The sequence below is a fragment of the Melopsittacus undulatus genome, chromosome 10, assembly GCF_012275295.1.
Source record: "Melopsittacus undulatus isolate bMelUnd1 chromosome 10, bMelUnd1.mat.Z, whole genome shotgun sequence".
NCBI lineage: Eukaryota > Metazoa > Chordata > Aves > Psittaciformes > Psittaculidae > Melopsittacus > Melopsittacus undulatus.
Window position 1 is genome coordinate 22696401 of NC_047536.1, and position 19472 is coordinate 22715872.

General features: G+C 57.8%; 1 protein-coding gene across 1 annotated transcript; it reads right to left on the minus strand.

Moving 5' to 3' along the window:
• Nucleotides 1-4887: 4887 nt before the first annotated feature.
• On the minus strand, nt 4888-16483 carry SNTA1 (syntrophin alpha 1). The gene is made up of 8 exons (XM_034067151.1): nt 16208-16483; nt 13226-13411; nt 7636-7834; nt 7337-7544; nt 7139-7269; nt 6091-6287; nt 5827-6014; nt 4888-5564 (listed from the first exon to the last, which is right to left on the minus strand). The coding sequence occupies exons 1-8, from the start codon at nt 16479-16481 to the stop codon at nt 5472-5474; spliced, it is 1476 nt and encodes a 491-aa protein (XP_033923042.1). The 5' UTR covers nt 16482-16483; the 3' UTR covers nt 4888-5471.
• Between the last annotated feature and the right edge of the window lie 2989 nt (nt 16484-19472).

Below are 19472 nucleotides of genomic sequence, written 5' to 3' on the forward strand. Positions count from 1 at the left end.
AACACAGAGGTACATCGCTGTGTTTCACCCTGGAGGCCTCAGGAGGCTGCTGGAGTGACATGGACCCAGGACCCTGTGGATGATACCAGCAGAAGGGAAACGCAGCCAGAGCACACAGGAGGGCTCTGGAAAGAGATGTGGAGCTCTTGGAGAGTGTGTGATGGCACAGAAAGAAGCGGCTGGGAGAGGGAAATGGGGATGTCCTCATTGGTAGTGGGAACCCAGTTTAAAGGTGTTTCTATCCCTGCCTAAGCCTTGTGAAAATGCCAGCACTGCCAGAAAGAGACACGGAGAGTTGAGGGCCTTGGGGTGCTCCGAGAGCTGGAGGAAAGGCTCTGGCTGAACTATGGGATCCCTGCCTGCACCAACCAGCTCTGTCCACCCTGGACAAGCAGATTTCCACCCAGAGATGTGGCTGAGAACCTTCACCACCAGCTGCCTCAGAGCACATCAGGGGAGAGTCTCCTTGAGAGCACCACATGTTAAAACAGATCCCACCACCGTTTGCTCTACCTCTAGCACAGGGGGAGAGAAGGGTTATCCATGGCTCGTTCCTCCTGCCAGCCGGGCAATTTCACATCACACTCTGTTGCCAGGGAGATGTCACACGCAGGGTGGAAGGACCAAGCACCCACCAGGCAGGCACAGCACCAGGGAGGCAAGGAGGGAACTAGGGCTTTCCATAATGAAAGGAAAAAGAGGAACATGGAGGGAAGCAGCAGCCCAGAGGGCACAGGGCAAAATAGTAATTTCTGGTGTGAAAAGGGTAGCCATGGTTGGTGCAGGATGTGGGGAGCCCCAGGGGTGTTTGGGCTCTCAGCACACCCCAATGTACCAACAGCCTTATGTCCTCACCAGGCCAACACCACTAAATGCTCAGGGCTCAGCTCCCCCAGAGACGGGGCTGGAACAGCCCATCCCTGCCCAGGGTCATGCACAGGGACAAGTCCGGAGCCACAGCAAGGAATGCACCAAAGGATGTGTCGAGAGCTCACCTTTTAGGCAAGAGAAAGTGTGGAGCTGCTGGAGCGAGGCCAGAGGAGGCCACGGAGATGCTGCCAGGGCTGGAGCAGCTCTGCTCTGGAGCCAGGCTGAGAGAGCTGGGCTGGGGCAGCCTGGACAAGAGAAGGCTCCTGAAGGGGAGACCTCAGAGCAGCTCCAGTGCCTAAAGGGGCTGCAGGGAACCTGGAGAGGGGCTTGGGACAAGGGCCTGTAGGGACAGGCCAAGGGGAATGGCTTTAACCTGCCAGAACAGGGGAGACTGAGATGAGCTCTTAGGCAGAAGCTCTTCCCTGTGAGGGTGCTGAGGTGCTGGCACAGGGTGCCCAGAGAAGCTGTGGTTGCCCCATCCCTGGCAGTGTTCAAGGTCAGGTTGGACACAGGGGCTTGGAGCAACCTGCTCCAGTGGAAGGTGTCCCTGCCTGTGGCAGGGGTTGGAGCTGGATGAGCTTTAAGGTCCCTTCCAATACAAACCAGTCTCTATGATTCTATGAATACAGCCAAGGCTGAATGAGAGAAAACATCCTCATTACTGCCTCGGAACCTTAACATTTAATGTAGCATCCCCGCTCTGCCCGAGTCAGATCACTCCTGTTTACCTTCATCAAACACCAAATACAGTTCCCCATGCCCCAGATGGGAGATGTGTGTGGGATCACTGGCACTGCTGTGCCACACCAGCTCCAGATGAATATTGGCCTTTAATGACAAGCTCTCCAGTACAAATAGCAGCCGGGGCGCTGCGGCTGCTGACGGGGCCCGTGCGCTTCTTATTCAGCAACTGAATGATTTGATTCCCCTTCCCTGCAGCGTGCTGTCTGCCAGGAAATTTTCATTTGGTCTCTCTTACTTGAGACCCAATTGTAAATGTCAGCGCTAAACACTCAGATTTAAGTGTTAGGTTGTCTTGTTTGATTACGGCACTAAAAGGTCAGAGCTGGCTAATGGAAAGTACAAGCAGTATTGGGAGGGAAACAATGTTCTGCCATGGGTGAGCAAACACCTGGGGACAACCTAATCACTCTTCCTGCAGCATCTCTCTCTTCTCTGGCTCCTTCATTCAGGGCTGTTTTCTAGGTCAGAAGACCTGGAAAAGCCATTTCTGGGGGCACTTTTTGCTGGGGATGCTGACAGCACTGGGGTTCCCCATGGAGGAAACAGGGAGCTCACCCCTTGCTGGATTGTGCCATCTGCCTCTTCTCTCCATGAACAACTCAGGCTGGCATCACGTTTTAGTGCCAGTGTCTCTGTACCATTTCCATCCCCAGTTTTCCCCCCTCTGGCAAGCAGCATCCCAAGAACTCTGTAGAAAACAAGCACAACTTTTTTCCTCTTTCTTACCTATTTCCCATCACTTCTAGTACCTTTAAAATCCCCTTTCCCTGAGCTGTTTGAGTCACAGTGGCCAAATAAAACTACGGTTGCCCCCAAGTGACTCAGCTGAGGAAATCAGTTTTTTATCTGAGCCCATCACCATCATTCCAGTTCTTTGAGTTCATTATATTTGCTTTAAAGACACTTCCAGTAATATCAGTCCTTCTACTATGAAAATGCTTTGCAGAATAAAACCCTGATGAGCTGTTATTCCTCCCCAGGGAACAGTGTGATGTGGTCCTAACCAGGAGCAAGCATCACTCCATACAGATGCTGTCCTGCACCAGGAACCAGTCCCTGCTTCCAACCCCCAAACCTTTCCTGGGCAGAGAGATTCAGTAGATTCCAGATGTCTGAATACTTCTGAACATTTACACCCACAAAAATTGGGAATTTTAGGAAAACTAAAAGTTTTAAGAAATAATTGCCATGTTTTTTTCCCCAAGACTTTGGGGTCTTTGCCCTCCATCCCTCGGCACCACTGATACTGGGATGCTCATACCACCTCTCCGGACATCTTCCCAGGAATCAAAGATGCTGCTGGGCTTAGGGAGGTATCTCCAGCTGCCACGGGCTCCTCTTGGGGAGTCAGTTCTATCCTCTCTTTCTGGTGGTTTATGTTACAAGGTCGCACATCACCCAGAGAAGTATTCTTCATGGGCCTCTTTGCAAGAGCATCTTTGCAGAATAGGTCCCATGAAGCAGAGAATGGTGTCAAAGGGTGATGAAGCTGAGAAACCACCACAAAATATATGAGGGGTGTGGAAATCCTCACCCCACCACCAACAGCAAATACAAAGAAGGCAAAGGAAAGGAATATCCAACTCCAAACTGTTTCCTCCATAGCCCAGGCATGGAGCAGGATGCTCTGCCTGAGCTATGCTGGTAAAGTCACAGCAGTTTGTGGCCTGTAAGATTAATAGGAAATCTGTTCTGGATTGGGAGTGATTCCCTCTTCTATTGGAACAAACCCCAAAGAGTGATGGCTCTAGGGCAGCAAGAGGAAGGTAAATTGCAGTAATAATGTGTTTCCTTGTGCAGACATGCTTTTGATCATAGAAAAAATACACCATCTGTTTCTAAATTACTTGTATTGATTTAACAGTTAGCAATGGGGGGGGGGGGGTCCTTTGCAAATCCATTTGCAAGAGCTCCTGGAAATCTGACAGTTATGTGCAATAAAAAGTACGGGTTTGTTCATCATCAAAAATCACTGCTGCAAGCCACAGGGCTCTGCATGGGGAGGAACAGGCTGCACCTGCACGGGCACCTCATCCCCCTCATCTCCAGTAACCTGTCCCACTGAGAGTGGAGAAGCTGAGTGCATGCCACATAAGAACTTTATACCAAATAAGCTGTTGTTGTGCTTTCTCCCTGCTCAAACCACACACACCTTATTGCCCTTGTCGCTTTTATATTGTTTTCATGGAATCATTGAATCCCAGCCTGGTTTGGAAGGGACCTTAAAGCTCCTCCAGCTCCAACCCCTGCCACGGGCAGGGACACCTTCCACTGCAGCAGCTTGCTCCAAGCCCCTGTGTCCAACCTGGCCTTGAACACTGCCAGGGATGGGGCAGCCACAGCTTCTCTGGGCACCCTGTGCCAGCGCCTCAGCACCCTCACAGGGAAGAGCTTCTGCCTAAGAGCTCATCTCAGTCTCCCCTGTTCTGGCAGGTTAAAGCCATTCCCCTTGGCCCATCACTACATGTGCTTGTAGTATCCTGGACATCCCCTGCAGCTCACCCACAGCAGCCGCTGCCACATCACAGCTCCTCACTTTTGAGGTGAGAAAAGGCTTTTTGGTGCCAAGCCCCACACTAACAGGGATGCACCCGGGATAATGAGGATCATGGTCAATCTGGAATGCACTCAGTAACTATCGGTACTGCCTTCAGCACCATAACCACATGAGGGCTGCATTCGCTGCCAAAACTTTCTAAGCAAGGGCTGCGTGTGAAGGGAACAACATTCCAAGCCTCTGCTGCAGCTCAGCCAGGCGGCTGCCTCCATTGGGAAAACAGAAAAACACAACTTCCATGAGTCTGGAAACAACATCCCCCCTCTGCTGAGCATCCTGAAGCACATGGTATCCAAACCCACCTGCTATCACCACAGCCATGCAGGCACCAGCATGTCTCTCTCTGCCACAGGGCTGGGCACCTTAAAAGACATTTGTCCCCATTTGAGGCTCCCCCCAGGGTCCTCAGCACCCCCAGATGAACACCACCAGCTCACAACAGGGAAAGCCCTGGCAGAAAACACCCTGAGGCACAGCCAAGCTGTCACCCACAAACACATTTTGTACTTCTCCAAGCGAAGACCTCGGTTTCTGCAGGTTGGGATCTGCAATGTTTATTTGACCCCCCCCACAAAAGGCATTTTCATGAGGAATCTTTTGGTTCATAAAAGAAGTTATTTCCCAGCAGCCCCCCTAAACTGAGAAATAAAGTGCCCCAGGAGTTAGCACAGTAAAATGAACCATCCAACTCCAACGAAGCAAAGTGGTTCCTATCATTTGGTACAATACAGTATAATTTGGCAAACAGAGCTGATCTGCAGCTCCCATCTCTCAAGCACTGTGGAGCTGGCTTCCGTCTCCGGCCCTCGGGCTGTCTGTCCAGGGACGGACACACGTCCTTGTGCTGCAGGACCTGGGGACTCTCCAGAGGGTCCGAACCAGGTGGGTTAGAGCTGCTGCATCAGCATTTATAGCTGCTTGATATAAATATAAAACGAGGATACAAACAGCTTCTTTGTACAGAAAATATCATCTCACAAGGCACTGGGGTGACGACTGCGGCCGTTCACAGCAGCTCCAACAGGGCTTCTCCAGTCACCACTGAGCATCGGCATGGAGGAAGGAGGGGATGCAGGGACTGGAGAGGTGCTGGAGCTGCCATCCATGAGGGATTTCACCCCTCTGCTGCTCCCAAATGCCCTGGCAGTGGTGCTTCCCAGCTGGATGGTGCTCTTCCTTGGCAGGGGTGGTGTGACCCCACGGGGTCCAGTCTGCATGGGATGGCTTGGGGCTTGGTTTGGCCAGGAGGAAGGTGCATAGATCAGCCGGGGTGGGGGCAGCTCTGCCCGGTGCTCCCTCTTCACGCCAGCAGCCCCAGTCGGGTCACCTTGGCCGAGAGGAAGGAGTGGATGATGAACACGATGGTTTTGGGGCAGGAGTGAAGGTCCAGTTGCTGCAAGAAAGGAGCAGAGGGATGTTTGCAATGGAGAGGGCTGTTCCTGGAGCAGGCAGCTTTCTGCTTGTGGCAGGGAGTACAGGCACCACCCGGAGCCCTATAGATGTTACCACAGCATGAGAAGGGGCAGCATCTGGCCAGGGATGGATGCACAGGCCATGCAGGATGGGTGCTATGTGCAGGGTGAGTGATCTGCTTCCCATTTCCCCACAGGGACAGTGGGAGCATGGGTTAGAGAGGTGGAAAGGGTAAAACTCACAATCTCTCCCTCTGGACCACCAAAGTCCAGGTAGAGCATCTTGGTGCCATCATCAGAGGACATCTGCAGCTTCTCAAAGGGCTGCTGCAGCAGGATGGTCTTGCTGAGCCCAGGCTCGGTGGTGGAGATGGCGAAGCCCTTGTCGATGTGGATGGACAGGGTGCAGTCCTGCCCCTTCCACGTGCAGGCTGTGGATGGGGACAGGCACAAGGGTGAGAGGTGGCCGCGGGCCCCACCGCCCGGCCCCCCCGGACCCCCGCTGACCTGCCGACACCTCCTGCACCAGCTCGGCCGCCCCGTGGGTGCCGTCCACCAGCAGCCGCGTCCACAGCGCCAGGTCGCGGGGGCTCTCCAGGCTGAAGAGATGGGTCTGCACGCCCAGCCGGGTGCCGCTGCGCAGCGCGAACGACAGCTCCGCCTCGTACAGCGCCGAGCCCTTGGCCGGCCCCGAGTGCACCAGCCTGCAGCACCGCAGCGCTCAGCACCGCACCCAGCTCAGCTCCGCACAGCTCAGCTCGGCCCCGGTGTGTGCACTGCGCGGCCGGCAGGGGGCGCTGCAGCCCCGCGGATGCTCACCACCATCACCACAGCCCGAACCCGCCCGAGCGGCCGCCCTGTGCCTGGACCCCGCACGCTGGCACCAACCTCGGGCTCTGCCAACACCGCTGGGTGCTGCCAGCGGCCTGGGCACTGCCATGGACCCACAGGATGAGGGGAGCTTAAATCTCATCCAGTCCCAACTCCTGCCACAGGCAGGGACACCTTCCACTGGAGCAGATTGCTGTGTCCAACCTGGCCTTGAGCACTGCCAGGGATGGGGCAGCCACAGCTTCTCTGGGCACCCTGTGCCAGCGCCTCAGCACCCTCCCAGGGAAGAGCTTCTGCCTAAGAGCTCATCTCAGTCTCCTTGGGTCCTGCCATCACTCCTGGACACTGCCACCATCCCCAGGGCTCTCTCCCCACCTCTGGACCACCACCTCAGGACTCTGCTATCGTCCCAGGGCCCTGCCACCACCCCTGGACACTGTCACTATCCCCAGCTTCCTGCCACCTCCCCAGACACCACCACCATCCCCAGGACACAGACATCATTCCTGGACATCACCACCACCCCAGGGCTTTGCCATCACCCCAGAGCCCTGCCACCACCCCTGGACTCTGCCATCACCTCAAAAGCCCCTGCTGCCACCCCAGGAATGCTACCAGCATCCCCAGGGCTCTGCCCTGACCCTGCGCCCCTGCTACCACCCCAGACACCACCAGGGCCCTGTTCCCCACGCAAGAGAGGAGGGTGCTGGACCATGGTCCCTACCTGGTGGCAATGAGGGGGTAGTTGTGCACAGGCTTGCCCAGGGCATCCCGGCTCTGCGGCAGGCTGCTGTACAGCAGCAGCTCCTTCTCAGTGAGCACAGCCAAGAGGTTCCTGGTGCCGGCGCTGGGGAGCTGCAATGGGACTGGGTCAGGGGCACCGGCAGCGCGGTGGCAGGGGGTGTCAGGGGGCAGGGGGTACCTGCTCGGTCAGCCAGCCCACGTGCTTCACGTCCCGTCCAGCCACGGTGCCAGCACCAGCCAGCTGAGCCCGCAGCTCCTCCTTCACCCGCGGCACCAGGGCGCCCGCGCTGGCCTGGATGGCGCTGAGCCACGACTGCGCCGTCGCCTCGTCCTTCGCCCGCAGGAACAGGGCCACGCGCCCGTCCGCTGAGCACACCTCCAGGTACCTGCAGGGACACGGCCCCATGCATCCCCACAGGCCCTCGGCACCACGGGGCACTGCGGTGGCATCGCCCCATCCCCACACCCTGCCCTGACCTGTGCTCCTGGTCGGTGGGGAGGCACTTGCGGGACACATAGCACATCTTGAGGGGCATGGTCCTGGCTTCCCGGAGCTCCTTAGGGGGCAGGAGGGGAGAGGAGCGCTTCTGCAGGGTGGCGGGTGAGGGGTCCCAGCTCACTGTTGCCCCAGCAGATGAGTTCTTGAAGTAGGGCGAGATCTCCTTCATGTACTTCACTGGAAGAGAGGCAGCACCAGTTAAAGACATGGTACAGGCTGGGGCAGCCCTATCCTGCCCCGCTGAAACCCCTTGCACCCTCTCTGCACCAGAGCTGGTGTCACCTCCATCACCTCCTCAGAGCTGTCACCCATGGGCGCAGTGTGCCCTCTGCCCTGCACCCCTGTGGGTGCAGAGAGGGGATAGCACTGATGGGCAAGGTGCTACCAGAGGATGACACCATACCTATAATCCTCTGCCCCACCGTCCCAGCCCAGGGCCCCTCAAGAGGGATAAAAATGGCCTTTTCCCCCTTTTTCCTTTCCTTTAGCCCAGATCAGGTCACAGATCCAGGTCTCTGGGGCCGCACATGGAGGCAGGGGGTGGGGAATGGGCAGGACTCCCAGGACAAAATTACACCCTGCAAACTGTGCTGGTACAGCCGGTCCTGCTGCCAGCTGGGAGCAAAAGCTCTCAAATACCATGGCTCAGGCCCAGGAAAAGCCTTCAGTTGGGAATTGCGTGCTCGCAGCTCACACCACCCTGTCCTGGGTTATAAACCAGGGACAAGGACTCAGCTGCCAGTCCCCAGTGGGTTCGGCTGCGGAGCCAGAGCCCTGAGAGCCACATGGGGACAGCAGCCGTGTCCCGAGGGTGAGGGGAAGAGGGAGATCAAGGTCCTCAGGAACTGATGGGGCCCCACAGCTGCATCCTGAAAATGAGGTTGGCAGCAGCAGCCAAAAGCCTTGGGCTGAGCAGGGGGAGATGCCAGTCACGGTGCTGCACTGTGGGACCAGCCGTGGCTCCAGGGAAGGGCTTTCCCTTGGGTGGCCCCTGAGGAAAACACCATGGGAGGGACATTCCTGCTGCTATGTCATAGGGTCATGGAATCCCAGCCTGGTTTGTGTTGGAAGGGACCTTAAAGCTCATCCAGTTCCAACCCCTGCCACGGGCAGGGACACCTTCCACTGGAGCAGCTTGCTCCAAGCCCCTTTGCCCAACCTGGCCTTGAACACTGCCAGGGATGGGGCAGCCACAGCTTCTCTGGGCACCCTGTGCCAGCGCCTCAGCACGCTCACAGGGAAGAGCTTCTGCCTAATGTCCGCAGCCATCACTGCTGATTTCATTCAGGTCCAAGTGAGTTTCACTGAGGGTGGCAGAAGGGCAGACACAAGTTTGGCTTTGCAGCCAACTCCTGTAGGTAGCTGCTTGGTGGAGCAGCTCCACCACTCAGCAAAGCCACAGCAGCCTGACTGTGTGCCAGGAAAAGCCCTTTACCCACCAGGAAACAATCTGCACCCACAGCATACCCTCATCCTTCGCCTACTACCACTGCCCATCTCCCACTTCATTCCAAACCCAGCCAGCTCCCCAAAGCCTCTCAACACTGAAACCCCATCAGGAGCTGCAATGGGACACAGTGCCCTGCTCTGCCTGGGCCCAGCAGGACACAGCTATACATGGCTGTGATGCTGCTGTGACACAAGGGGCTGATCACCCCGCGGTGGCCCCAGCCAAGAAGGCAGCGTGAGGCCACCAGCCCCATGCCCTGTGCCTCCCATTATAAATAGCTGCCGCGTTCCCGCAGGCATCTGAGCCGCCTTGGATTCTACCCTGAGCCATTAATCTTGGCAGCGTGGACCTGCCATTATCCTAGTGCTTGGGAACTAATTGGAGCTGAGGAAGGCAGCTCTCAGCCCCTGAAACCCGAGCAGCATCCCTTTGCCAGCCCACAGCTCCCAGGGCACACGGAGGACAGCACCGGCATTAGCTGTGCAGTCAGGGTCACGTCCCGACCGAGCCATGGGGATAGAGCAGTGCCCAGCCCCAGGATGGAGCATGGAGAAAGAGGCAACAGCCACAGTCAGCGCTGTCTCTCTGGCATATGGCTTTAAGGAGGATTTAAGGCTGGTCAGGAGGCACCAATGGGTTCCCACAGCATGGAGGGGTCCCCAGCCTGCACAGAGGTGGGACGTGTTGAAGGCTGCAGTGCTCCCAGGGGGCTGTGCATCAGACCACCATCCCATTGGAGCTGCTGCCTCCTCCAGTGACCCCAGCACAGGCTTTATAGCGAATTGACTCAGCTCTGCCTGTCCCTTCACTGAAGCATCACCTGGTATTGAATGGATGCAGTAAGTACCTCCAAATCATTAAAGCAAACACCCCATATTGTGCATCACCTCTGCTACTGGTAACTGTCAGCAGACATTCACTCTGGTGTCCCATGAAGAGCTGGAGAACACCTCAGCCCTTTCCCTCCTAAAGCCCTTCTGAGCCCCAAGAGCAGCAGTGACACAGAACCACACATATCCCAGCTTCCACCTCCCTCCTTCACTGAAAACCCCCTTCTGCTCTGCACTGTGTTATTTACCCCAGGGTCACCTACACGTTGTGGGTGTTTCACATCTCACACCATGCACATCACCCTCCACAACTGCTTGGGCTTCCCACAGTCAGGACAATCAACCCACCAGGGCCGTGCTCCCCCCGCAGCCCTTTGCTTTGCTGAATTCCAAGTTTCCAAGCTTTACTTGGCCGAGCAAGTCCTGGAGAGCTGCAACAGCCTCAGGAGCTGCCCTGTGGCCAACAAGTTCAGGGCTGCCATGGAAGTGAGATGTCCACAGCTCCTTCACCCCACTGCTCCCAGTTCTCTCCCAGTGCCAATATGGGTCAAGGGCTCACCATGAAAAGCACCCCTGACCCTGAAGCCCTTCCCAAGGCACCTGGAAGGATGCTTATCAGCCCTTCCCTTGCTGTGGAGAGTCGCTGGATACCAAGCAATCCAAAAACAGCACCCCAAAAAAAGGGAAAAATAAGGTAAGGGAGAGCAGCTCTTCCCCAAATAGCACTGTAAGATAAATACAGTCCAACTCCTCCTGCAAATACCAAGAGAGCAGTTTGGCAGATCCAAAAGAACCTCCTGGCAGCACACACAGAGAGGTATGTGCGTGTCCTCATGCCCGGCCAGCAAGGACACCCTGGAGGCAGAGCCAAGCGGAGCCCAGGCGAGAGCCAGCACATCAAGCTGCTGCTGCTGCTCACATCCAAATGTGTCACCTCCCAGCTCGGCCACCTTGGACACACTCCCTGCCCCATGAGGAGCTGCTCCCTGGTTTATTGGCTGCTGTGATGTTGTTGCAAACTACCCTAAAAACTCCTAAAACAGGGAATGGACACAGCCCAGAGGAGCAAGGCAGCAAACACTGGCTGTGACCAACTACTTTGGTACTTACGGCAGCCATAAGGGAAGTCAGAGTCACATCTGGCAGCACTCAGGAACCAGAAAGTGATGTTAAGGTGCTTCTCCCCAAGCTCTAGAGCGAGCCCAAACAGGAGAAGGGAGCAGGAAACCTGCCTTTAACTCCCTTTGGGCATGTTAAGGCCACTGTCTTCCCCCAGCCCTGCCACCTTACCCCGGGGCAGGCTCCTGGAGAGCCACTGGGGTGCAGGTATAAGGCAGGGAACACCCCATCCCGAGGCAGGGCCACCACCTTCACAGGGCAGTGCAGGCCTGATAGTGACCACCCTGCAGTGTCAGCCCTGCAGTGGCAATGGGGCATCCTTCCCAGAACAGGGATGACATGGAGATGCACCATGTTTATACCTGATGTCCACGATCAGACGAACCCTGCTCCGGCTGGTGCCTGCAGCATCCTTGAGCAACACCACACTGCCGTAGCCCAACAGCATCAGCTACAGACTCATCACAAAGGTTCTGGAGCACCATGGTGGGGCTGGCCCAGCCCCATTCTCTTCCCAAAGGTACCTGCTAGGAGTTCTACTGAATTCAGAAGCCCAGCAGGCCATAGCTGAGCTACAGCAAAAGCCCTGCCTGCCTGGCAGCGCACAGCTCTGCAGGGGCATGGAGGAGGAGGAGGTGGTCCAGGGAGAGAAGCTGTTCTCTACAGAAAGGGCAGCTCATCCCCACCTCCCTCTAGCAGAAAGGGAACCCACCCCAAAGCAAAGGATGACAAAAGAATAACAGAGAGAGGGTGGTCGGAGAACAGCAGCTACGGGAGGAATTCTGCAGACTCACAGGGAAAGAGGCTCTTGTATTTCTCTTTGGTCAAAAAAACCCAAAACAAAACAAAACCCACACCACCACCAACCCTATCTGCTCCCAGCAGCTGTGCAGAGCAGCACATTCCTCCAGCTGAACTGTGGTCCTGCGGCTCCCAGGAGGAGGAACCCACAGCAGAAAGGGCTGAGCGAAGCTAAAACTGAGAATCTGGAGCTGAGACAATGTGGGGAAGGGAAGAAAGAGCCCCGGTGGCTGCTGGCAGCACACACACAGCACTGCTCCTTGTGCAGGCAGAGACCAGAGCACTGCCCCCACATGAAACCTCCCTCTGCAGCCTTGCAGCTGCACTGTGAAGGGTTTCTGGAGCCAAGACCCTCATGGTTAGCCAGGGTGATCCAGGGGCTGGGAAAGGGAAGGGTCCTGTCCTCAGGGACAGATCCTGGGTGCTCCCTGTGCTCGCCTGAGCTGACCAGGGTGGGCAGACATGGACAGGGGTAATGCAAAGTGCAATGGGAGAAGAATGGGGTGTCCCCCTCAGGGCTCCTGCACTCCCAACCCACCAGCCCTCACGCTCTCCCCAAGTGGGGTTTGGGGGGCTCTGCAGTGTGAATCCTGGTACCAGGGACTGGCCACCCAGTACCATGAAGGAAGCGGTTCCCAGGGGAGCAGCTCCAGCCTCCCCTGGGATGGTGAAGGCTGCATCCCTGGGATGCTCATAGCCTCAACTGCCAGGTCTAGGGGAGGTCTGCAGCTGGGGTTCACCTGCCCCAGGGCAGGTAGCTCCTGTTGGATGTTCTCCTGTGCTGGCTCTGCTTGTGCCTGGCACCTTGGTCCTCTTGCTGAACCCCCTTCAGCAAACCCAAAGGTGCTCAGCAAGGAGCAGGATGCCAGTGTCTGTCCTCCACACTGGCACAGGCATGCAGAGTTGCACCAGCCCAGGATGTGGGTTTAAATAAGAACCACAGAGAAAGCAGAAAAAGCTTTCCATTGCCCCATGAACAGCAGGGCTCAAGGTGGTGCTGTACAGCAGAAGTCACAAATCCCATGTCTCCAATCACTGCCTGCCCATGGTCCTGCAGCAGAGAGAAGGAGGGAGCCACTGGGCATCAAATGGTGGCACACACATACATGTCCTCCCTATCTGGGGGGAGATAGAGACCTCAGCAGTGACCTTGAGCTCAGGATGAGCAGATAAACCAGTCTGCACATGCTGCTTCCATTCAAAAGGTATGCAAATGAATTTGCAAATGATGCAGAATATTCATGCAATGATGCAGATGATGCAATGAATATGCAGAACATCCCAATATTCTCAGTACACCCCCAGGGAACAGGGATCAGCCCCTGGCAGCAGGAGGACCTCGTGCCCCCTCACACCCTCATTTCCTACCTTCCAAGACCACTTCCTTGCCCGTCTTCTTCAAGGCCTGCACTGCCTCATCGTGTGTCGCCTCGGAAAGGTCGGTGCCGTTGACGGCGAGGATGGCGTCCCCCACATACAGCGCCTCGGTCTGATCTGCTGCCAGCCCCTTGAAGATCTTGGAGATCAAGATGGGCATTTTATTCTCTCGGCCACCTTGGAACAGAAGAGAAATGAAGGGGTTGTGGCTGCTGGAGCACACGGAGGAGCGGGTGGGGAGGGGGATGCTCGGGACCAGCCTGCTGCCCATGGCATGCCTGCAACAGCCACGAGGCTTTGGGCCACAAAGATGATGGCTCCAAAACCAACCTGAACGGTCACAGGTTTCCTCACATAGCGAACACTCAACCTGGCCATCTCCCCATCGATCCTGGCAGGAAAGCATGTCTTTATTGGTATTGTGTGTGAGTGACTATCCCTGTCCTAAGGACTTTGTGCTCGAAACAGGTAAGAGCTGAATCTTTTTGAAGAAGTGAACCAACCTGGCTGTTTGCTCCCCTCCACACAGTAGCCCTATTTACCTGCTGCTCCCCATTCTCCAGACTAAAAGGATGCCATTCAAACCTCCTGGCAGCTCAAGGAGATCAATTTGCACGTTACCTTTTGAACCCACAGGGAGATCCGAGCAGCATTGCTGCCTCCGTGCCAGGTAGGAGCAGGGTTGCAGCAGCTACCACTGGATAGGACCCCCCAACATGCCATACCCCTGAGGACAGCGTGTCCCAAGGAGCCTCCGAGATATGATCTCTCATTAGCCAAGGATGGGGGGACTTTGTGCCCAGGCAGCCAGGAAGCCATCAGCATCCTGGCCTGTACCAACACCAGTGTGGCAGCAGGACCAGGGCAGTGATTGTGTCCCTGCACTGGGCACTGGTGAGGCTGCACCTCAAATCCTGTGCTCAGCTCTGGGCTCCTCACTACAGGAGAGACATTGAGGTGCTGGAGCAGGGCCAGAGAAGGACAATGGAGCTGGTGCAGAGCCTGGAGCACGAGAGAGATGGGGAATGGCTGAGGGACCTGGGGGGTTCAGTCTGGAGAAGAAAAGGCTCAGGGGGGACCTGATGGCTCCCTACAGGTGCCTGACAGGATGGAGCCAGGAGGGGCTGGGCTCTGCTCCCAAGGAACAAGGGATGGGACAAGAGGAAACGGCCTCAAGCTGCACCAGGGCAGGTTTAGATGGAGCTGAGGAACAATTCCTTCCCCAGAGGGTGCTCAGGCATTGGAACAGGCTGCCCAGGGCAGGGCTGGAGTCACCGTCCCTGCAAGTGTTCACACACCATGGAGACGAGTCCTAAGTACCATGGGTTAGTGGTGGCCTTGGCAGTGCTGGGGCAAGGGCTGGACTGGATGAGCTTAAAGGGCTTTTCCACCCTGGTTCATTCTATGACTACCCCGGAGGCAGATGTTGAGCCCTGGCTGCTGTCACGGCCCCAGGGCTGTCCCAGCCGGTGCCACAGGCATTTCCTCACTCCGATGCCTGCCAGGCCCCGCAGGGCTCCAGTTATCAGCTGTCAGAGGCCCCCGCGGGGGCTGCTGGAGCTGCTGAGCCTGTCCCTGCAGCTCCTCACCCTGCCAGGGCCCCGCACTCCAGCTCCCGCATGGCTCCCACTGCCCAGCAGCCAGGGCACTGCCAGGCCCGGTGCCCGTCCCCTCGCCACATCCCATGGCAGGACACTGAACCCGCACCCTGGTTCACAGTGAAGCATTCCCGGGTGGGCCATGGCTGGCACAGCTCCACCGGGAACGTTGCAGCAGGGTGAGGAGGAGCGATGCGCTCCGGGGCAGCCCAGAACAGCCTCAGCTCCCCGTTGGGATGGTGACTACTTGGTTTCCACGTACGTCACTGCAGAACTGAAGTTTAACTGAGCCCAGCGACGTTCCTGCTTTCCTGGGAGAGCCGCAGAGCTGGCAGTAACTTGGCAGCCAAGGGGCTATTGTGAAGGGGGCTTTGTGCTTCCCAAAAAGGACTGGCAGGCTCAGGCATCCCACAGACACTGCCAGAGGCACCGTTTCAATCCGGACATCCCCATCGCAAAGCCTCCTGCTTCCAGAGGGAGACAGAGGCCGTGGCTGCTTCTCCTCCGAGCTGGGAGAAGCCACGTCAGGAAGTGAGAGCTGACCAAGGGATACGGAGCTCACCGCCTGCACACACACACAGTTTAAACCCTCTCCCCCATGGCTCCTGACAGCCCTTTCCCTGCCCGCTTGCTGCTGTTTCACCCTCCTTTCACAGAGCTTCCAACACGCTGAAGCCGCGTGAAAAGCCAAGGCAGGGACCAACGCCACCCCTGCCTCAAAAAGTTTCCAGCTTGAAGTTCGGGCGAGTCCCGGAGGAGGGGGACAGCTCGGGAGGGAAACAGGGATTCCAGCACGGAGGCTTCCCGCTGCTCGGCTCTCCGGGAGCAGATCTCCAAGCCTGAGCTGGTTTAAAACCCCAGCTCCCCACTCCTGGAGATCTCCAAGGGCTTTGCGATCGCCTCCTTCCTTGTGCCGATCGTTTAACGGGGCATTTCCCAGCATGGAGGCACGGAGGGGACAATGACACGCAGGCAGAGCCCTCCCTTGGGCTGCAAACGGGCAGCTCTTGTGTAACCGGGTGCTCTCTGTGTCCCACCCGCCCCGTGGGACACCACCCTACACTTGTGTGCAAGGGGGCAGTGGGACCCAGGCTGCAGCTGGGGCACAGTGGGCAGGGGCTGGCCGGTCACTGCTATACCCCAAAGTGCTGCTCTCTCCATGGGCTGGGGATGTTTCGGGTCCCATCACTGCCACGTGTCCCCCCCCTCCCTCGTCCTGCACAAGGGTTCGGGCAGTGCCATGGGATGTGAAGACCCCGGCCCCAGCCCGCTCCTCCCCAGTCTCCTTCCAAGCCCGGCAGCAGGAAAGGCAGCAGCAACAGGTCCCGGTGCTCCCCCGCCCCGTCCGGGACCCTTCCCCGGCCCCGTCGCTCACCTTTGATGCTGATGCCGAGCCCCCCCACGTCCTGCTTGACGACGCGCACCGTGCGCCTGATGTTGGCGAGCGCCTCGGGCACGGCGGAGCCCGGGTCGCCGCCGTTCAGCTGAGCCGCGGGGGCCTCGCCGGGGCCGGCAGCGGGACCGGGGCCATCGGCCGGGCTCACCCCGAGCGCGTCCTCGGCCAGCGAGAGCAGGACGCGGAGCCATTGCCCGCCGGGGCCGCGCAGCTCCAGCAGCCCCGTGCGCGGGGCGCGCCTGCCCGCCGCCATCTTCCGCGCTGCCGCCCCGCTGCGCGCCCGCGCACCGCCCCGCGCAACGCCCCGCGCACCGCCCCGCCGGCACCGGGACGGGCACTGGGTGGGACACGGGAGCTTGGAGCTCCCTGCTCCGGGACGGGATGGGGTACGGGGGGAACAGGGTCCCGGGTGCTACTCACTCCCTTCTGGGACAGGGGGGCACTGTGAGGGACACGGGTCCTCAGTCCTCCCGGAACGGGGTATGAGGAGAGACCCGGGACCTCAGTGCTCCCTGTCCCAGATCAGCATGGAGCATGGAGTGACCTGATGCTCCCCAGGGCTCTCCACTCCGGGCAGGCATGGGGCACCAGAAGGGACACGAGATCCCAGTGCTGCATTGCACATCCTGGGTCTGGCCCAGGGACAGTCTTACAGTTCCTAAAGGGGCTGCAGGAAACCTGGAGAAGGGCTTTGGACAAGGGCCTGTAGGGACAGGCCAAGGGGAATGGCTTTAACCTGCCAGAACAGGGGAGACTGAGATGAGCTTTTAGGCAGAAGCTCTTCCCTGTGAGGGTGCTGAGGCGCTGGCACAGGGTGCCCAGAGAAGCTGTGGCTGCCCCATCCCTGGCAGTGTTCAAGGCCAGGTTGGACACAGGGGCTTGGAGCAAGCTGCTGCAGTGGAAGGTGTCCCTGCCTGTGGCAGGGGTTGAAAGTGGATGAGCTTTCAGGTCCCTTCCAACACAAACCAGGCTCGTATTTGATTCTATGCAAGGCACCAGCTTCCCACAACACCCCTAACTCCTTTCCAGGGGCCAGCAGTGGCACAGGAGCAGGCGGTGGCCCCATGCTCAGGGCAGGGCTGTGCAGGGGCTGCCTGCACCCAGCCCTGGCCATGGAGCTCCTTGGGGGCCAGTTTCTTTTCAGTGACCTCAGGACAGGCAGCTCCCAGCAGCCCAGCGAGTGTTGAACCAGGAGATGGTGTCTGCAGGCATTCAAGGGCTGTTCCCTTTGCTCCCTTGCTTGTCTTCGCAATCATGAACAGCATTTTGCCTTCTTTCCAGCCCCGCATGCCAAGAGGCAGCAGTTAGGAGCAGAAAATGCTACTAAGGAGTAGTAGCAAATACCTCTTGCACATCCCTTGAGCCCTTTGCACTCCTAGAGCTCCAGAGGGCTCAGGGTTGGGACTACTGAGATCTCTGCAGAACACCAGGATTTGTAAGCATTGAGGAACATCCACATCAGGCTATGGATGGGATGGATTAAGGGCTGGTGGCTGCAGCCAGCACTGCTCATCACAGCCCTTCCCTGGCCGGGGCCACAGCCAGCGCTGAGCATCGGCCATGCACAGAGGGAAGAATGCTCCCGGGGCTCCCTCCCACACAGCAGCAGCTGTGGAATGTCTTGAGGTCGCACAGAGGAAGCCCTAAAGGTTGTTTCTCTACAAAACAGGCAGTTCACACATTCCCCACTTGCCTTCTGCTGCAAAGTCCGGGGTTTGGCTTAAGCAAGTCCCTGCCTTTGGGGTACGGTGCTGCTTGCTGAAGGAAGCACTTCTACAGCAGCCCATCAGCCAGCCCAAGGTGTGATCCCATTCCTGCACACCCCACAGGCTGCTTGTGCCACTCAGTTTGGGTACAGCAGAGGGGAATACTGTCCTTTGGTCCTTCAGTGGAGAAGGGGCTCATTTTCCCTGTGCCACTCCTCTGGAACTCTCACTTTCCCAGCTGGGCAGCTGCCATCAGCACTTTGTCCCTGTTTTTTTTTTTCCCTTCCCAATGCTGCTTTTGATACTTCCAGCCTTTAAGGCCACGTTCCTGTCTGAAGCAGCAGTGGGAACTCTAAATCCTGCTTTTAGTGCAGCAGAACAGCACTGTCAGGTTGTTTTCTTTCATTTCCCAGCTCTGTGCCCAGCAGCATGCTGAGAAGCATGGCCTGGATGCATGGAAACCATCCAGATGGTGTCCATTTAAGACAGAGGGAGAAGCCCTGCCCTTCCCTGTCCTGCTGATGGGATGGAGACAACACCATGGTCACCAGAGCCAGGGCACGATGTGAGGCCAATGTGGAGGCACAGTGGAAAGCTCATGCTATGGCCACCACTTCTGTACGGCTGCAGGACCGTTTGTTCTTCCCTTCAGCAACTAGTGTTCCTGTGGCAATTGCATCAAGAGGGGAGGTTGAAATGAGACATTGACACACCTGGAGTCCAGAATGCCCTTAGGACCCTGGTTCTGAATTGGGACGCTCATCTTGGGCAGGGGGTACAACAGACTAGTCCAGCGCTGGGCAAGAGCTGTGGCCTGGGAAGGTTGGGGCCCACAAGCAGGGGTGCTGCTGCCTTTGGGATCTTCCTGCAGGCTTCACTCCCCCAGCCTGCCCCCCAGGAGTGCTTCTGCTCAGGCTCCTTCATCTCTCAGGAGTCCTTTTGTGTCCCAGGGCACATGGTGAACGCTGGGAACCCAGCGCATGGGGTGGTCCTGGCTAGATTTGACCCTCTGCAAGGTACCATGAGGGTAATTGTCATGCCACGGACAGCCTGTGGAATGGGAGGGAGGAACCGAAGGCTGGGGCTGGCAGGCAGGAGCAAGTCGCAGCTTCCAGAGATGCCAGCAGTGTGTGTCAGGGCTCCTGCTGAGGGGGAGCAGCGGGGGAGGACTCGCCTAGAGAACTGAGTCTATTCACAGGAATAGAATCTTCCCGCAGCAACGCACGTGCGTGGTGACAAAAGCCCAGCTGGGAATTCCGCCCCGCAGCGGGAGCCGTGGGAGGGGAAGGAGCACGGGAGGCTGCGGTGTGGGGCTGCGGGTGCGGCAGGGCCCTGACCCCGGCTGTTTCAGCTGCAAACAGCACCCCTTGTCTCCAGCCCAACCGGAGGACTCGGGTCCGGTGCCGCTTCCCAGCGGGACTGAGCCCATCCTGATGTTTTCCCTGCATACTCTCCCCAGCCCCCTGAGCTGCGTCGTTAAGCAGCTATTATGAGCCTCGTTACTCTGCGTAGCCAGGAGCTGTGTCGGAGCCCACCGC

Coding starts and splice junctions, on each gene's coding strand:
- SNTA1 (XM_034067151.1), bottom strand. CDS start 16,481: ATGGCGGCGGGCAGGCGCGCCCCGCGCACGGGGCTGCTGGAGCTGCGC. Junction 13,412..16,207: donor GCTCGGCATCAGCATCAAAG/GTGAGCGACGGG, acceptor TTCTGTTCCAAG/GTGGCCGAGAGAATAAAATG. Junction 6,288..7,138: donor TACCCCCTCATTGCCACCAG/GTAGGGACCATG, acceptor GCGGTGCTGCAG/GCTGGTGCACTCGGGGCCGG.